A 17,873-nucleotide genomic window follows, 5' to 3' on the forward strand; every position below is an offset into this window, starting at 1 on the left:
CTTCTGTGGGAGATCCAATCCAGCCTAACTAAGAGGTTGCATCTTCCATCTGAAAATATGGCCAAGTCCTTAGTATGTAGAGTCAACCTAAGCTGGAAGCGACATTGCATTGCATTGCACTGCATTTTTATTTAATATAGCCACCCATTCCAGTGGATTCTGGGCAACTTACAAAATATATTACTAAATTGTAGGGGGTTGCCTTCCACTACTTTTAATGGAAGGGACCTTGAGTGCAATACTCTGCCCAATCATAGTAAGTGGGCAGAAACACTTGGAGAAAGACCACTATCCAGCTAACCAGGCCCTATGCCAGTGTTGGCGAACCAAAGTGCCAAAATGGGAGCACACACGCATGTGCCGGAGAGCACCAGAAACCAGAAGAGCAGCATGTGCACCAGGAAACTGAGCTTCCAGTTTCTGTCATGCATGCCTGCATGAAGACCAGCTGGCTGATGCACACGTGTGCGCTAGAAACCGGAAGTTCAGCTTCCCGGTGCACGCATGCTTGTCAGGGAGCTGCTCTTCTGGTTTCCAGTGGTCCCACATACGAGGAGACCACCTGGCCAGTGCGCATGTGCATGCCAGAATCCGGAAGAGCAACGGGCGAGGGCTGGCGTGCCTGGAGAGATGGCTCTGTGTGCCACTTCCGGCACACATGCCATAGGTTCGCCATCATTTCCCTATAGTATGAATGGAAAGAGCCTTGCCTTGTCTTTCCTACTCTGTGTTCTTGCATTGGGCCAAAAACTATGAAGCTTCAATTATTTAAAATGATTGGGGGAAGAAGACTCAGCTAGTGAAGATCTCAGTAGCTTACTTGGCTGGTGAGGCACAGATTTTGAAGGCAGTCTTTAGATGTTTCCTGTAAGGGCAGGCAAGGGCACAAACCCCCTCTCTGGGGAATGAGGTATGGCACATTTTTTGTCAACAGCTTTGATGGAATCATCATTTAGAACAGGGGTCCCCAACCCCAGGCCACGGCATGCCAGAAACTGGGCCACACAAGAAAGCAATGCCTGCAGCACATGAAACCACACACCTCTCTGGTCCACGGAAAAATCTCTCTCCATGGGACCAATCCCTGGTGCCCCAAAGGTTGGAGGCCACACATCCTCCTGGGCATTTTTATTTTTTATTTTTTTTAATTTTGTCCTGCCTTTATTATTTTTACAAATAACTTGTCAGAGTATGCACAGCATGACTACTATTTTGAGACAACCCAGGAGCAAAATACATTACAGAGGTTTTGTCATTCAAACAGTGGTTTATATACAGGACTTATACATACATACATACATACATACATATACATTTCAGGCAAACACTAGGCAATTAATCAATCTTCTACTCTACACAGAGAACTACAATGCAGATAATACACCAAGAGAGAGAGAGACCCTCACATGGCCTCCCTTATATATACAGCTTCTTAAAGTGGCAGTAACCCTGCTGACTCATTCCCATTTTATCATCCCGGTTTACAGCCTTACAGCAGCTGGTCAGCTATTAAATCATCATTACCCTGACATAACTCAAGACGGTGAACATATCCAACACACCTTCCTCCTTCTATTTCCCCCACCATAACAACCCTGTAATGTAGGTTGGGCTGAGGGACAGTGACTGGCCCAAGGTCACCCAGTTGGCTTTCATGGCTAAAACAGAACTTAGATCTAAATCTGTACAGATACTACTTTTCTGTATTTGCTTTATTTTTGCTTTCTGCTATAGTTTGGCCAATGCTTGCTAAACTAATCTCACTTTAATTGTTTTTGTTTGAACAAATGACAAAAATACAGAATTTAAAATAACAATAAATACATAAGAGAATCAAAAGTAACTGAAGAAAAGGAGAAAAAACCCAAAGAGAAATGGGAATGCATGGACAAAAATGAATACAATATAGCTGAATCTTTGTGATGTGAAGAGAAAACAGTGCTCAGTGTTTCTATTCAGGCATATACTCTACTTGCAAAGGCAACATTTTAGGGAATGTTAATATACTGTAACTAATAAATGGATGATTACATTTAGTCTTAATTGTGGGAGGTTTCAGTGGGTTTTTTTTGTGTTGTGCCAATTTTAAAATCAGAGTAACTTCCCTTACTTTTAAATACTTCTTTCCCAATGAAACATGAATTTTAATTCTCCAGTTTTTGCGTTATTTGGTTTGGCAGTTAAGAACAGGAAGTGAATTAATTTCTTATGCTACCCTAACTTTTATTTGAAAAATTTATACAACATTAAAAATGTGAACAATAAACCAACAGCAGGGCTCATTATAAAAGCTTGTTGAGTGAGTTTCTTAATTTCTTTACAAGCCAAATATACTAACTGGGCATTGCCAGAGAAGAGGGTACCAATTCCGTTACAATGTTGTCAACAAAATATAGTGCAATTTTACTGAGCTGGAGTGCTACCTATGACTTGTCTTCCCGATCTATTCCTGATGTCTTGCTGAAATAGAATCGAAAGGAATTCTGTGCCATAAAGAGATCCAATGAAATCAAAGTCCTTGTTATCTTCTCTAAATTTTTAATTTTCAAAAGACTCTGACGGACTCAGTATAACTAATAAATTGTTTTCCTAGCCGTATACTGATGAAGGAAATCCTGCCCTTGGGGGACCCAAGAGCCAGCTGGTATTCACAAGCAACAAATTTCATAACTGTGGTTGGAGGATTACACTCATGTTGGTCCCACTTCAGAGAATGTTAATTGTGCCTAAAATCTAGTTGTGGTCTCTAATACTGGGGGTGGGGATTCAACTTAAACATTACATGGAGCGGTGGTGGGATTCAATTTTTTTTACTACCAGTTTTGTGGGCGTGGCTTGGTGGGCATGGTGTGGGGTGACATGGCTTGGTGGGCATGGCAGGGGAAGGATACTGCAAAATCCCCATTTCTTCCCGATCAGCTGGGACTCAGGAGGCAGAGAATAGATGGGGGTGGGGCCAAGTCAGAGGTGGCATTTACCGGTTCTCAGAACTACTCGAAATTTCTGCTACCGGTTCTCCAGAACTGGTCAGAACCTGCTGAATACCACCTCTGCTATGGAGATCAATGCTCTTGTCTGTTGTCAGGGCAAGTAACCACATGCAATAATAAGCTGGGAGCCTCCAGACCAAAGCCAGAGTCCCAGGACAAACTAGCAAGGTAGGATGTGAGAGTGAGATTGAAGAATAATGGAAGACAGAAGCATAGGAAGAAAATAAGACATTCCATATAGTTTCCATAATGTTTGCTTTATTCTGGCTGCAGATCAGTTTCCAAATTATAAACCCAGCCATGCATTTCTCCAAACATGAATTCTTTTTGCTGTGTCCTAGTTTATTTCCCATGTATTTTTTTTCTTTAGCATTGCACTTACAAGAAAGATTGTAAAACAATTCTCAGGAGAGTGGAATGAATAAGTTGTTTTTAATGGAAATCCGGTGAATTTCTCCTTCATCTACATAAGAACACATCAAGATGCTAAAACGCAGTTGCAGCCCCTAGTCCCAGCTTTCCGCCTTTGTACTCTTCTCTGGAAGATGAAAACGAGGCCATAAGAGGCCCATAAGAAAATTGTGTCAACTATTCTTGTTCTAAAAGAGAGGTGACTGTCCCAAGTATTAAACCTGGCTTGAAGGCACCTTTACTTTTTACTCCGGATCATTGTGGTGTGAACAGCAATTAGGCCTTGGTAGGAAGTGCCATGGAGAAAGAAAACGTGTGGATGGTTTGATGCCTCTTCACATTTGGGGGCTTGGCATTGTGCATTCTTACCTATGCAGTTGCATGTATTGGCTGCCAGGCTGGTTGTTGAGCATGGGATAGAGAGAGAGGTAGCGATGAGCACCACTGGAGAAATATTTGGTATCCCAGCTAAATAAAAGGAATTGGTTTAAGTGAACTAATGGCCCAAAGCCCAATCTCAGACAAAGTCTTCAAAGTTTCATTTTTAACAGAATTGGTTTTGTTAAGAGAGATTATTTTTCTGACTATTCTCATGCCCTTGTATTTGGCTAGTTGCTCAATTTTTCATAAACATCAGACTATTTCCCTTGTGTTTTGTATTTCCAACACAATTCTGAACCATGTCATTAGTGTTGCAGGAAAGCCAAGGGTCAAACACAGTCGCACTCCAGGTTGCTGAGACTTTCCATTGTGTAATTAGCATTTTCCCGTTTTACAGAATTATCTTTTTTAAGTACTTTTTTATTAACTAAATACAAAGAAAAAGAATACACATAATTATAGAAGAACAGTAACAAAGCTGAAAAAAGAAGCAAAACCCTACAGTGTATATTTACAGACATCAATACATTGAAACCATGATTCATTATGATCATCCGTTGCTGATCTACAGTATATTAATCAATTCTGCAAACAACTGAATAGCTGGAGTTGTGTGTTTATCTTTCTGATGCCGAATAGTAAATCTTTGGACTTTAAGTCAATTTTGTTTGCCTGGAATTGAAAATATTAAACTTCAGTTAAGGTATGTAATTGTGTCTCATCAAAATGGAACAATATATTTAAATAAAGCAATAATTACACTGCACCTCCAACAACATAAACGTAATGAAATCATTTCTAAAATTTTATTTCTTGTTGAAAAGGCTGTATAGTCTCAAAATCTATTGAATGTTTTGGTTTCACATAATTATCATCAGTGTCTGGTACCTGTCAGGCTCAAGTAACCAGGAACAAGAGTTGAGTTCAAAGGATTAAATGTTTATTATATGCTACCTATGGACAAGAATCTGGTCTACTAATGGTCAAGGCAAATTGGTGCTAGATAAGAGTCACCAGAATTCACCCGGGGGAGTGGGGGGACTTAGATCTCTTGTGATTGCGTAAGAATTCCAAATTGATGACTCGTTTGACCTCGCCTTCACCACCTGGTCATCTTCTACATGACCCATTATCATTTTGTGCTAGCCATTTTTAAAGGCATATAGGAATTGCTAGTAAAACATACACCTTGGATGGATCCACTAAAACCAGAAAGGGATAGATAGTCTTGCCTTCCCCCAAAATATTTTCTTGATACGTTTTGTGTAGTTCCCATTATCCCATTGGCTTTGCCAGAAGTAATTGCTGGCAGCTGTCGTTCAAGGGGGCCCACAGGTTGAGAAAAGTGGGGTGGCCGCTAGCCTAGCCTGATGTAATGGACTGCCAGAATAACCTTGGGAGGCAGGAAGAAGAGGTACAATCTAGACAATGGTCTGATAACAGAAATCTGAGTCCAAAGGAGGGATGGAGTGGAGAAAGCATTTCAGAAGAAACCCTCCCAAGTTCTCAGGAAAGTAAAGGCAATGGAGGGGGGGGAAGTGTTTTCAGACTGGAAAAATAAACCATACCATGGATTATTGTGGCAACCTGATTTGCAGAACATACTAAGCGGATGTTGGAGTTTCTTCAAAGCTTTAGATTCTAAGACACCAACTATGCAGACTGAGAAAGGTGACCTTGAGAGAGAGAGAGATCAAATCCTTTGCCAAGGTGACAAGGGGCAAAACTACACTTTGAAAGATGAAGGAAACATGCAAAAAACTCAAGCTGAACTTCCCTAATTCATACTAGTATATGGGTGAGTGAAATACTTGTAAAAATTCTGTTACTCCCCCCCCCCCCCAATCCATTTAATCATGTCCAGTTCCCAGAAACAGCTTGGGCAATTTCTGCAAGTTTCTTGGCAAGGTTTTTCAGAAGTGGATTTCCATTGTTTTCTTCCTAGGTCTGAAAAAAAGTGACTAACCTGAGGTCACCCAGCTAGCTTTGTCTCTCAGGCACAACTAGAACTCACAGTTCCCCTGGTTTTTAGCCTGATTTAACAACTACATCAAACTGCTAAAAATAAAAAAACACCCCAGAATTTCAGCCTTCGTGTAAGTTGATGTCTTGGTATGGTCTACATCAGTAGCCCCCAACCTTTTGGATACCAGGACAAGTTCCACGGAGAAAGGTTTTTCCAACGGACCCGGGGAGGCGTGATTTCTCTGTGGCCTGCATCCTGTGAATGGGGCTTCGCTTGTTTGTGTGGCCCAGTTGCTGGCATGCTGTGGATCAACACCGGTCCACAAATGGGGTTTTGGGGACCCCTGGTCTAGATAGATAGTCTATCTATCTATCTAGACCAAGCAATCCCATTTTAGTCTAGTCTAATATTATTGTGCAGTTCAGCCAGAGAATTCTCAATCGATCTATTGCTGATAGAGGAGTGTTCAAATAAAAGAGATGTATTAAGCCTAGTTCTGAGTTCAAATAAATAATTCCGTTGCTGCTTTGCAAATAGGTGCCTTTCTTGAGAGAGACAAAGAGACAAGATTCCTTATCACTCAAGGGAGGGGAAAAGTACTAGTTATCAGGGACAACAGCCCTTCAAGTATGCTTTTTGGGGTTGTGATTCCCCATTTTTTTTTCAAAAACTAGGTGTCATCGCTAATGATCATGGAGAGATGAAGTTCGCCCAATACTTGATCAGTCTCATCCTCCCTCCCCTCCTCCCCTGCTACTAATAATATCTCATGCAGCTGTTCATTCACTTTTAAAAAGAAAAAGGAAATCTGGACTTTTGAGCTGAAATATTGATTCTTCACAAAACATATGGGCTAATTACATGCTATAAATTCGGACGCTCGGGGAATGACTGCACTTATTTATAATCTCCTGCATTAGCTGGAGATCCAGATTCCCCCATTTGCCAGCTTCCCTGAATGCAGAGGCATTATTAATAGCTCTAACATAGTACGCTTCATCTCCAAAGCATGAGAAAGAGTGGGGGGAGGGGGAGAGAGGAGGGGGGAGGGAGGGCATAATTAATTAATCATTTAATGCTTAACAGCACTTAACTCCATGCTGCTCTCTACACAGAAAGAAAGAGCGAGTGTGTACACCATAGACATTAAGCACTTCAGTGTATTTAACTCTCTGATCGTATCAAGTGCAGCCTGGAGCCAGCAGGGAGATGCTGGAGGAACTTCAGCAATCTGAGCTCCTGTTTCAGGGCTATGTATTTCATCCTGCTGCAAAGGACTCAGGAGGAAGCAACCTGTCTTGCTCCAAAACTACAGTATTCAGTAGCCCTGGCAGCTAGCCAGCATTGATAGAGACTATGGACTTGGGGACATCTAGATGAACATGTATTGGCTGTCCACAATGACCCAGTCCTGAAAAATTACAGGTGCAAGACTTATAGTGATTGGGTTGGAGACATTATATAAGCCGTAATTGGCTGGAAGATGTAATAGCTGGCAGAGAGCAACTGATCTCACATTTGTTGAGATGTCATTGCACAAACGACATGCATTGTTTGCATCCGATAATGTCGTTACTTAATTTTGATGCCACTGCAGCTTCAGTGTTGGCTGGGTTCCCATTAAAGGGATGAACTATCTGCCACAGGCTTGCCATTCATGCAAGCCTAAAGTTCAAATTAGACAAACCATCTTAAAGCTGAGATCACCCAAGATACTGCACCAGTTCAGACACAAAGGTAGCATCTGCATTTGCACACCATTTGGTTAATTTTGGCAAAGTTTTGTTTGTTCACTTGTAATTTCTTTCTCTTTTTGGCAGCTTAATTGTTATTATTATTATTTTGTGAACCCAGGTCATCCAGTTAAAATATGGGTCAATTCATTATGTAATCAGCCCTCCTCCCATTGGATAAACTCACCAACCTGCTTAAGCATATTGTGTGAATCCATCCTATGCTTTATTCTGATCTGGGAACCCAGCCAGTGATATTTTGTTGGCTTGGCTCCACACCGCATCTCTGCCTTCTTAAATTCCATTTCCCTTTTTGTAATATTCTCCAAAGGACATACAGCTCTCCAGTGCATGCACTTTACTCTTTCCAACCCAACAGAATGTGGCAAAGAGATTATGTAAAGAGGCTCGGGGCTCTCTTTCTATATCTGTCGGTATACTAATTCTCTGAAAATTGAACAGAACAGGCCCAATGTCGGTGTGGCAAAAGAACAAGGAAAAAGAAAAATCAAATTCAAAAATGGACCAGGTCTGCCCAGGATCTGCTGAGCAAAATAATTTCCCCCATTGCATCCCAATGGAAAAGGCAGATGGGTAGCTGACTGCTCTCTTCAATTTATTCAAAGCTCCCCTTCCAAATTCCTTCCTGCTGCTCACGTGTCCCTGAGCAGAACATATGCAAACCACCTTGTGCTTCCCAGTCCGCATATACACGTACTCAGAGCAAAATATAAACACAACATGTTACTCAGTTACGGAGATAAAAATACAGATGCCTGCCTATGGATTACTAATGATGGTTACGAAAGACCAGGACTTGAAACCACAAAGGTGAGAGAAACAGTTTTATTGGATGCATCGAGTTCAGCGTGTTCACACACCAAAATCTGAACTGCCTGGGCTCTGCCCAGGATCCTACTTTTATGCCGTGTTCCACACGGTGCATTCTCAAGGCGTTTCCATACACGAGACAAGCATGACATTTCAAAAAGCAGAAGTTCATTTGGAAGGTTACAGAGAAGTACATAGGAAAAATACAAGAAAGAGCAGTTCCTATAATGTCTTAAGCTGTCAGCAGTTTTTTTACCTCTGTTCTATCTCTCGCCCACGTCTGGCTTCCTGTGCCCCCCTTTACAGGGTCTTGCCACACTGTTCAGCCCTATTTTTAATACTTATGAGGAAGTTTGGGGAGAAAGTTCACTCCAGCTAAAAGTCAACTATGGGACTCCAGGGCACTAGAATGAAAAGCCAAGCTAATATGAATTTATAAGGTCCATTCTATTAAGACCACCTAACCTGGCCAGCCACTGGTGGGTTTACCTGTGCACCCCCTCCTGCATCAGAGACAACTTCAGAAGCTAAGCTAAGTGTAGCCTCCCAATCTGAACTTGCTAATAACTTTAGGACTTGCATAGAGCAAGCTTGGTCCCCATCATCTACAAGCCTAGCACTTATTTCACACTTTAGGCATAGGGGTGCCAAACTGGCGGTCCACAGGCCAGATGTGTCACATGCAGGCCAGGCCCACTCCAGCTCCGCGAATGGGGCGAACATCACAAAATAATATGTGATGACAATCTAACACAGCGAGTTTGACACCTCTGCTTTACGGCATGCTCTTAGAGAGTCAGGTTTCGTGGAGATTAGGAGAGATTTTGTGCAAATTCAGCTATCCCTGGGAAAGGTAGGTCCTACCTGCTTTTATTTAAACCAAAAAATAATAATAATTCTTACGGCCCATTAATGTCTCCAGTTCTATCATAAGCAACCTGTTAGACCTCAAAGTACTGCAAGATTGCTAGTATGTCTGTCGCATGCTACATACAGCCATCGCTTTGAAGATCTCTTAGTTCATGGCCTTAGAATGTTTGTGCAGCATCTGCAATTCAGCTGCTGCTGATTTTTAAATAGGTTAAAATGAAGCTGAGCAATGTTAATAGCAATGTTAGGTCTGGAGTGGTAGATGGGGAAAGAGAAACAACTGGTGAATTAAAAAGTAAAGAATAGCTAAACTTTTTTCTGCTTGCTAGACCAGTGGTGGGATTCAAAAAGTTTTACTACTGGTTCTTTGGGCATGGCTTGGTGGGCATGGCAGGGGAAGGTTACTGCAAAATCCCCCTTTCCTCCCAATCAGCTTGGACTTGGGAGGCAGAGAATAGATGGGGCGGGGCCAGTCAGAAGTGGTATTTATCAGTTCTCTGAACTACTCAAAATTTCCGCTACCGGTTCTCCAGAACTGGTCAGAACCTGCTGAATACCACCTCTGTGCTACACCCATTTTCCCCTGACCCACGCCTGAGCTCCTCCTGACACATTCCACCAGGCTGACTTATGACTGGTAATTTTTCATTCATTCTGAACATGGGCGTTCGGACGTTTGGTTATTGCATGCTAGGCTATTGCAATCTTTTTCTTTTAGAGCTGAGGTGGCGCAGTGGGTAGAGTGCAGTACTGCAGGCCACTTCAGCTGACTGCTATCTGCAGTTTGGCGGTTCAAATCTCACCGGCTCAAGGTTGACTCAGCCTTCCATCCTTCCGAGGTGGGTAAAATGAGGACCCGGATTGTTGGGGCGATATGCTGTCTCTGTAAACCGCTTAGAGAGGGCTGAAAGCCCTATGAAGCGGTATATAAGTCTAACTGCTATTGCTATTGCTATTTCTTTCTTTCTTCTTTTTTTGAAAGTTAACCCTAACACTAGCTGGCTTTGAAAGAGTCAACAGCTCATGTTACGATTGGCACTAGTTAATCAAACAGGTGACTTCCCCCCCTTTTTTTTTTTTTTTGGCAACTCCTTCACTGGCTCCTAGGTTTCAAATACTGGTGGAAAATGCTGGTTGCTGCCTAGCCGGGCACTAAATAGCTCACCACCATTCCAAGCTATCTAATTGCTTTTCTCTGCTCATATGAATCTACTTGAACATTTGGTACTGCGGGAGGCATGCCTATCAACCACTGAACTCCACATGGCTGAGAGGTGGAGAGTGTTTTCTGTAATCACAATTAACCCATTAAATTCCTCTCTTGTCTTTCCCTGATTGTCCTTGCAAACTGTTGGCAATAGCCCTTCACCCCTTCAATCATCTAGTTTATTGTGCTTGATATTTGAAGAGCCAACTTTTGATTTAATTATCTCTCTTTTCATTTATCTCTTTTATCTTTCATCTCACATTTTACAAAGCATGGTTCTTTTTTCTATTTCTTTCATGCTCCACTTTGAATTTTCAAAGAGGTTCATGTAATTAATAAAACCGTCCAATTACATGAATATAATGAATGTAAAAAAAATCAATGTAAAAAAAATGCCTCATCTATCTATTTTTTTTTTAAAATCAGCCCTTAACCATTCTGATTCAATTACAAGAAACATTGACACCTGTAAGATATGTGTTACACAATAGCACAAATACTTTTGTAAAAATATCAGCTGTAATCCTTATGGGACCACCAGGAAGCATCTCACTATGATAGAATAATGTACAGAAAGGGTTTCAGGTCACTCTAGATTTTTTTGGGTGGGGAGGTTCTTCAAGATGGCTCTACATGGGGCTGCCCTTGAAGAGTGTTCAAAGACTTCAGCTAGTCCAGAACGCAGCTGCGCAAGTGATTGTGGGTGCACCCAGGTACACCCACGTTACACCTATCCTCCGCGAGCTGCACTGGCTACCCATTAGTCTCTGGACTCACTTCAAGGTGCTAGTCGTTACTTATAAAGCCCTACATGGCATCGGACCTGGGTACCTGAGAGACCGCCTCCTGCCAATTACCTCCCAAAGACCGATCAGATCGCACAGACTAGGCCTTCTCCGGATCCCATCTGCCAGCCAATGTCGGCTGGCGACCCCCCGGGGGAGAGCCTTCTCTGTTGCAGCTCCAGCCCTCTGGAACGAGCTCCCCGTGGAGATCCGGACCCTTACTACTCTCCCGGCTTTCCGCAAAGCCACTAAGTCCTGGCTGCTCCGACAGGACGGGGGGCTGTTGAAGTATTCAGCCCCACAGTAACTATGAATGTTGTGTATTTTAAATTGTTGTTTTGTCTATTTATCCCCTTCCCCTTTTTATTGTAAGCCGCCCGGAGCCCTTTGGGAGTGGGCGGCATACAAGACCAATAAACTATAACTATAAGATCATGCTATTTAAGTTAGGGGATAGTCTCATAATGGTACCTTGATTTTCAATCAGTTCAAAGAGGATGATTAAAACTGGTGCGATTAAACTTTGGATAAGCTTACAATAACAATTAAAGATGCCCCTTTTTCAGTGTAATGGATTGGCAAAGCTTTAGCTTGATTGATCAGTCTGCTTACAGGCCTAATAATAAAACGATAGAGCTTTTGGGTGTTCAGGGCCTCTTCTCACTAACCTTGGCTGGTCCTGTGTAGTCACTGAAAGCAAAAGTTTAAAAGGAATTGTTGTTCTCACTCTTACATGCATAAACAAAATGTACACATTTAAGACATAAACTTAAGAGAGGTTTGGGTCATGAGGGATGTTGATGGAGAAGCTCAGCAAAGCAGGACAGTTTGGCTTCCCCAAATCCCTTTTTGTTGATGTGCATTTGCCTATAATTAATCGTTCTCCCCCATCCCCCACCCCCATGTATTTTCCTTTATGCAGAGACTAGCTTGAATCAGAACTAATCTAAGTAGAGCAAAGTCAGTGCTCTTTTTTTCCCCTCTCTCCGGGCAATCTCCTTACAATTCAGTGATTCACTATTCAAAAATTTTCTTGATCATTTGGGGGAATCTTTTTGAGTGGGTTGCCCAGGATAGGAACAAGAGGCACGGAAGTCCCTGTGAGTGCATTTTCTTTCATTCTCCCTATGGCACCCCATCTCAGTCTTAACGTGAGACATAGCAGCAGATTAAATTCAAAAGAGCCTCTGTATTGTTACAACAACAACCCTCTAAAGTAGGGACAGCTCTCCTATCTCTATATTGCAGAAACGTGAGACATTTGCTTACCCGGACTCTCCAAATTCTGAATATGGCTTAGATTTAGCTCACAGGGTCACCCCGGAAATAGGGAAGGACCAGCCTGTGGTGCCTTTGCGAGTGAAAACGGAGCTCGGGACGGCCATGCGTGGCTCTCCCAGGCTCCGTTTTCAGCCACGACAGCCTCCTGCAGCCCTCTGCCAGCAAAAGTGGACCCTGAGGAGGCCATGATGGCCAAAAATGAAGCCCAAGTAGGCTGCATGCAGCCTTCCCAGGCTCTGTTTCTGCTGGCAGAGGGCTGCCAGAGGCCGTCGCGGGCAAAAACAGCCTTGACGAGTGACATTGAGCTGGTCACAGCCACCCGGGCCAAACCCATCCCATCCCTGCCATTCCCCCCCTGCCCCCCTCTGAGGTCAAACACAACCCTGATGCGGTCCTCAATGAAATTGAGTTTGACACCCCTGCAATAGGGTATGACAGAATAGTATTTCTTTTTGGCTTTATCTTTAATTAACACCTGCATTTTTAACTGATATCTGCATTTTTAACTAAGGCTTTCAGGGGTACAGCCCAACAAGGTCCCTGCATGGGAGCATGATCAGTGGCTCTTCCGAATAGGAGCTGTTGTTCTACTCTGTACCAAGGGACTCTAGTGGCTAGCATAATCTAGCTGAAAGCATCACCCACTGCCTGTTAACAATGAGGATAACAGCTGGCGACTGGGGATCCCTCCAAAGGGATCTAAACAGAATCTGTCCAAACATCATTACACAACAGAGGCTGCTCTACGTGTGCTGAACCCCTAGTGGGGGGAGCCTGTCCCCCTCCCCAAATATATGGTAATAAGCACCTCCTGCCAGCTGGAAATCCTTCCTTAATGGAAAAGCTGCCCCGGGAAGGATCTCCCCTGTGTTGGCTGCCATTTGATTCTTTTGCTTCCTTTCCAGTGCCAAATAGCTATTTTCTGCCAATAGTAAGGACAACCTGCTGTACCCACAGAAGGGAGGGGGGAAATGAATGTCACCCTGACATCTGTTGTTCAGTTTTCCATGATCAAACAGGGAGGGATCCTTTGGCTTGGAGGACATGCAGGTCATATAACTCTAGTAGCTTATACTCCAATTACCAGTCCTTTTTTTGTTTTCAGGAAGAACTTAAGATCATTGCTCTGGGTAAGGGTCCATAACCAGTTGAAGCCTAATGTTTGGAAAAGCTTAGAGCAGGGGTGGGGGAGTATGGCCCCTTTATGATTTGCGGACTTCAACTCCCAGAATTCCTGAGCATGGCTAGCTCAGGAATTCTGGGAGTCGAAGTCCACAAGTCATAAAGGGGGCCATAGTTCCCCGCCTCAACTTAGAAGACCCTTAAGCACCCATAGCTTCAAAATGGGAGAAGTTAGGCACCCCTTTCCATTGGAATATGGAAGCCTTTATGCCCCCCCACCCAAAAGCAGCAGCAGTGAAACCCAAGTGGAAACTGTCTCACCTCAATTTCAGCCCATCAGCCTCCCCAGCGAGAAAAACGGGACTAGTTGAAGACTGAAAGCAGGATGAACTATATTTTTGGCATGAGGTTTTCTGCAGTTAGTCTGGTTGAGATGAAGAGAGCTGCATGAAAAATAGATGTGGCTATGTGGGAAATAGGAGGAGGGGGAGAGGGATGGAGCTATGAATATTTCATCAATTAATTGCATGTATGCCCCATATTTTTATGCCATCCCTGCCTGTGGATCACGCATCCCATAAAAGATGGGCGGCTTTTTGGCAGCAAAGACTTCATCGTCCCCCTCCCCTCCTTCCTCTGCCATCCTCCTTTGGATATTTGGTTGCAGGTAAGACTGCACCGAATGTCTGTGCAGCAGCTTCCTAAAAAAGGAAACGGTGGAGGCTAAAAATATACACAGTGAACAAACATGAAACAATAAACATTTCAATCCAGTAGTACTTTTGGGGCATAGCATCAATGTAGCCTCAGCCACAGCGCTTTAAGAAAAGATCAAATCAAAATATCTGCATAGATGTTTGAAATATAAAAAAGGTCACCCTGGGAATATGGTAGAAGCGGGGCCACTATCAAAAAGGATTTCTGCTGTCCCAGTTATGGCTGGGTGTGTGTGGATATATTCCATGGATGGCCATTGATGTTAATGAAATGCTCTGTGTTTATTTTTTAAAAAAATGTAGTATATCCAATACAGCAAACACACCCAATAATAAACCAAAATGATTCACAGCAGCTAGAAACCCGAGGCTTAAAATAACAGCTAAACGCAGCGGTTACGGATTTAAACAATATCGAGCTGAAAGCACTTAAAATTGGAAAGAAGTGCAAAGCACACTTACTGATTTCTCAGGTTGGAATCGAAAGAGATGCTTTTCCCTAGTCCTTGAAGGACGTTGGAGAGGGTCCCAGCCACACACAGACTAGACAAACTTTAACACAACTGGGATGTGTTAGAAACTGGTCAGAGGGATTCTTAGCAGCACCTTTTCTCCAGTAATTCCGCAAGACAGAAAATTAATTACGAAAAAGTAACATTCTTTATTTTTGAAGAAAGCATGGTCATGCTATGGTCATCACTGCCCGATACTCACAATTTGCTTAACTAGGGAGTTCTTAGCTATTCTATCCAGAACTTTTTCCTTCAGCTCAATCAGAGGTATTATTTCAATAACGGCAACTGATACACCTCCTGCTTCATCACCCCCAAGGTGGCTGAATTGAGTGAGAGGAAGAAGGGCTTCAAACATGGTGTCTTCCTTAAGGGATATGAGGGTGACAGCACCGCTGGGCTGTCTGAAGATTGGAGGTAGTTGTAATCTAAGAAGAAGTGTTGAAATGTAAATGTTTTGTGATGGAGGCAAAAATAACCTTGGGAGAAAGGAGGAAGAGCCACAGCCTAGGCCAGTGATGGCGAACTTTTTGGGCACCAGGTGGCCAAACTGGAATGTGTGTGTGTGTATGTGTGTCCATGCGCACATGTGCGCTGCACCGGAAATCCAAAAATCAGGTGATCAATGCATGCATGTGCACTGCCAGCTGGTCTTTGGATTTTCGGTGCATGCGCAGACCAGCTGACCCTCGCGCATGTGCGTGCCAGAAACCAGAAGAGCAGCTGGCGATGGTGCATTTGCCCATACAGAGGGCTCTGTGTGCCACCTCTGGCACTTGTGCCATAGGTTCACCAAAACAGGCCTAGGCAATAGTCAGATAAGAGAAATCTGAGTCCCAAATGAGGGTGAAGAAAACATCTCAGAAGCAACCCTCCCTTAGAGCTTTGGAAAGTAAAGTGCTTTCAGAATTGCAGGTTGCTGTTACTGTAAATTTACAATAAAAGTAGTATTGATAACTCGTGATCTGCTTCCCTGCCTGGACTATCTCAAAGGGATAATATCATGTTCCCAAGGATTAAATCTCACCTTTGTGAGAAAGGATTATTTTGTCCAACCTAGTTTGCTCAAAATGATTCTGTTTAATTATATTTGTGGTCCTCCGTGGTGATGATAGTTCTATTAAGCTTTTTCTACTCCACTGTCAAATAATTGGAAAAGAACGCCACCAGCAAAATGGGTGGGGCATATGGTTACCCAGATGTCTTTGATGTCTATTTTCCATCCCTATTGCCTTTATGGACAGGAATAATGAAATAGCGGTTCAACACGTCCATCAGATTCCCAGTCAGAGATAACTCCATTCTCATAGTACTTTACCTTTGATGTGTTTTGTTTAAATGACAGTCTAAAAAACATCTCTGCAAAAGCATTGGTGGTGTTGCCTATCTCTAGTGTGCCATCTATCATAATGAACTGCCTTTGGAGTTGCTGAGAAATAACAGTCTCTCTCTTCTGCCTGCGGTTTTTTGGACATTTGGAATAAGTTCCTTACAAGCAGTTACTGTAATTAATCTCTCTTTGTCTACAGATCCGAAGGCGTCGTCCAACTCCTGCCACGTTGGTCTTGAGCAGCGACCAATCATCACCCGGTGAGAGCAGATGCATGACGATTAAATGCAAATTGCCCCCCCCCCCCTCTGATTCCCTGGAATCGCCTGCTGCTATTCCATAGGTCCTGGAAAGAATTAGAATAGTTGTACGCGAGACGGCAAAGGCTTTGAATCAGGGATGGGAGAGACCTGTAGCCATCCAGGTATTACTGAAATATCTTTTCAGCAGCTGCAGCCAATATTGCTCAATACCTAGAGCTAATATAGGTACTGTCTTTCCCCGAAAATAAGACAAGGTCTTATTTTTTTTGACCCTTGAAATAAGCACTTGGCCTTATTTTCGGGGAGGTCTTATTATTTCTGAGGTGCAGGAGGTGGCGAGCATGGTCACCTCATGGCTGCTACTGTGTTACAATATTTTTGGGGTGGGCTTATTATCTGGGGAGGTCTTATTTTCAGGGAAACAGGGTAGTCCTCAACTTACAACCATTTTTAGTGACCCTTCGAAGTTACAACAGCACTGAAAAAAGTAACCAATGACCATTTTTTGCACTTATGACCATTGCAACATTCCCCATAGTCATGTGATCAAAATGCAGATGTTTGGCAACTGGCTCATATTTATGACGGTTGCAATGTCCAATGGGCATGTGATCCCCCCACTTTGCAACCTTCTGACATGCCAAGCCAATGGGGATGCCAGATTCACTTATCAACCATGTGATTCACTTAACAACTGCAGCAAGAAAGGTTGTAAAATGGAGGAGAACTCACTTAACAACACTCTCACAGCAACAAGATTTTTGGGGTCAATTGTGGTTGTAAATCGAGGTCTACCTGTAATATCTCAAAATCTAGAACTAGTAACATCTAGATGACCATGATCAACATCTGGCTGGCCACCTCTCTTGCCCATAGCTGTCCTTAAAATGTTGCTCATTATTGTACTATGGAGGCATCTTATCTGACCTCTGAGGAAAGAGATATATATGGAGGCTTCACATAATACCATCCTTTCTGATTGTTTCAAGAGACTATTTCTGCTATTGCTGAAACTCGCTAAGGATTAAGAGCCAGTCAGGTATTTCTACTCCAAAAAATAATTTTTTGCTGAAACCTTTGCTGTCGATCAGGATTTTTTCTATTGCTTTTTGCAGTGCAAAAAATAGACAACAGAGAATGATTGATGGTAAATAATGGCTGTTCAGTCCTGCTTTAGTTCATGAATGCACAATTGAGACTGGGAGGGGGGGGCATTTGACCAGCTTCCCATTCCCTTCCTGTACTGCTCCTGGTTTTCAGTGAATAAATTCAAATTATCGGATTTAAATTTGGATAAGAGGGATAAGAAGAAGGGATTGAAGTAATGAATAAAAACACACGTGGGTATAAGAAAATGTAACTTTTATCGTGGACAAGGCCTTTGACACCCACCCACCCCAATACAACTTTCAAAACACTTGACAAGATTCATAGATTGTCTTCAGTCCAAACCTAAGAGTAACAAAACTGTAGAA

General features: G+C 42.9%; 1 protein-coding gene across 2 annotated transcripts in view; it reads left to right on the forward strand.

Annotated features, from left to right (window-relative positions):
• The window catches only part of PPP1R1A (protein phosphatase 1 regulatory inhibitor subunit 1A), a 106,172-nt gene that overhangs the window by 37,427 nt on the left and 50,872 nt on the right, over positions 1–17,873 (forward strand). For both annotated transcript variants that reach the window (XM_032210643.1, XM_032210645.1), the window contains exon 2: positions 16,335–16,395. In XM_032210643.1, the coding sequence (XP_032066534.1) occupies positions 16,335–16,395 (61 nt within the window). The remainder of the gene's footprint in view (positions 1–16,334; positions 16,396–17,873) is intronic.

The sequence above is a fragment of the Thamnophis elegans genome, chromosome 2 (genome assembly GCF_009769535.1).
Source record: "Thamnophis elegans isolate rThaEle1 chromosome 2, rThaEle1.pri, whole genome shotgun sequence".
In the NCBI taxonomy this organism is placed as follows: Eukaryota; Metazoa; Chordata; class Lepidosauria; order Squamata; family Colubridae; genus Thamnophis; species Thamnophis elegans.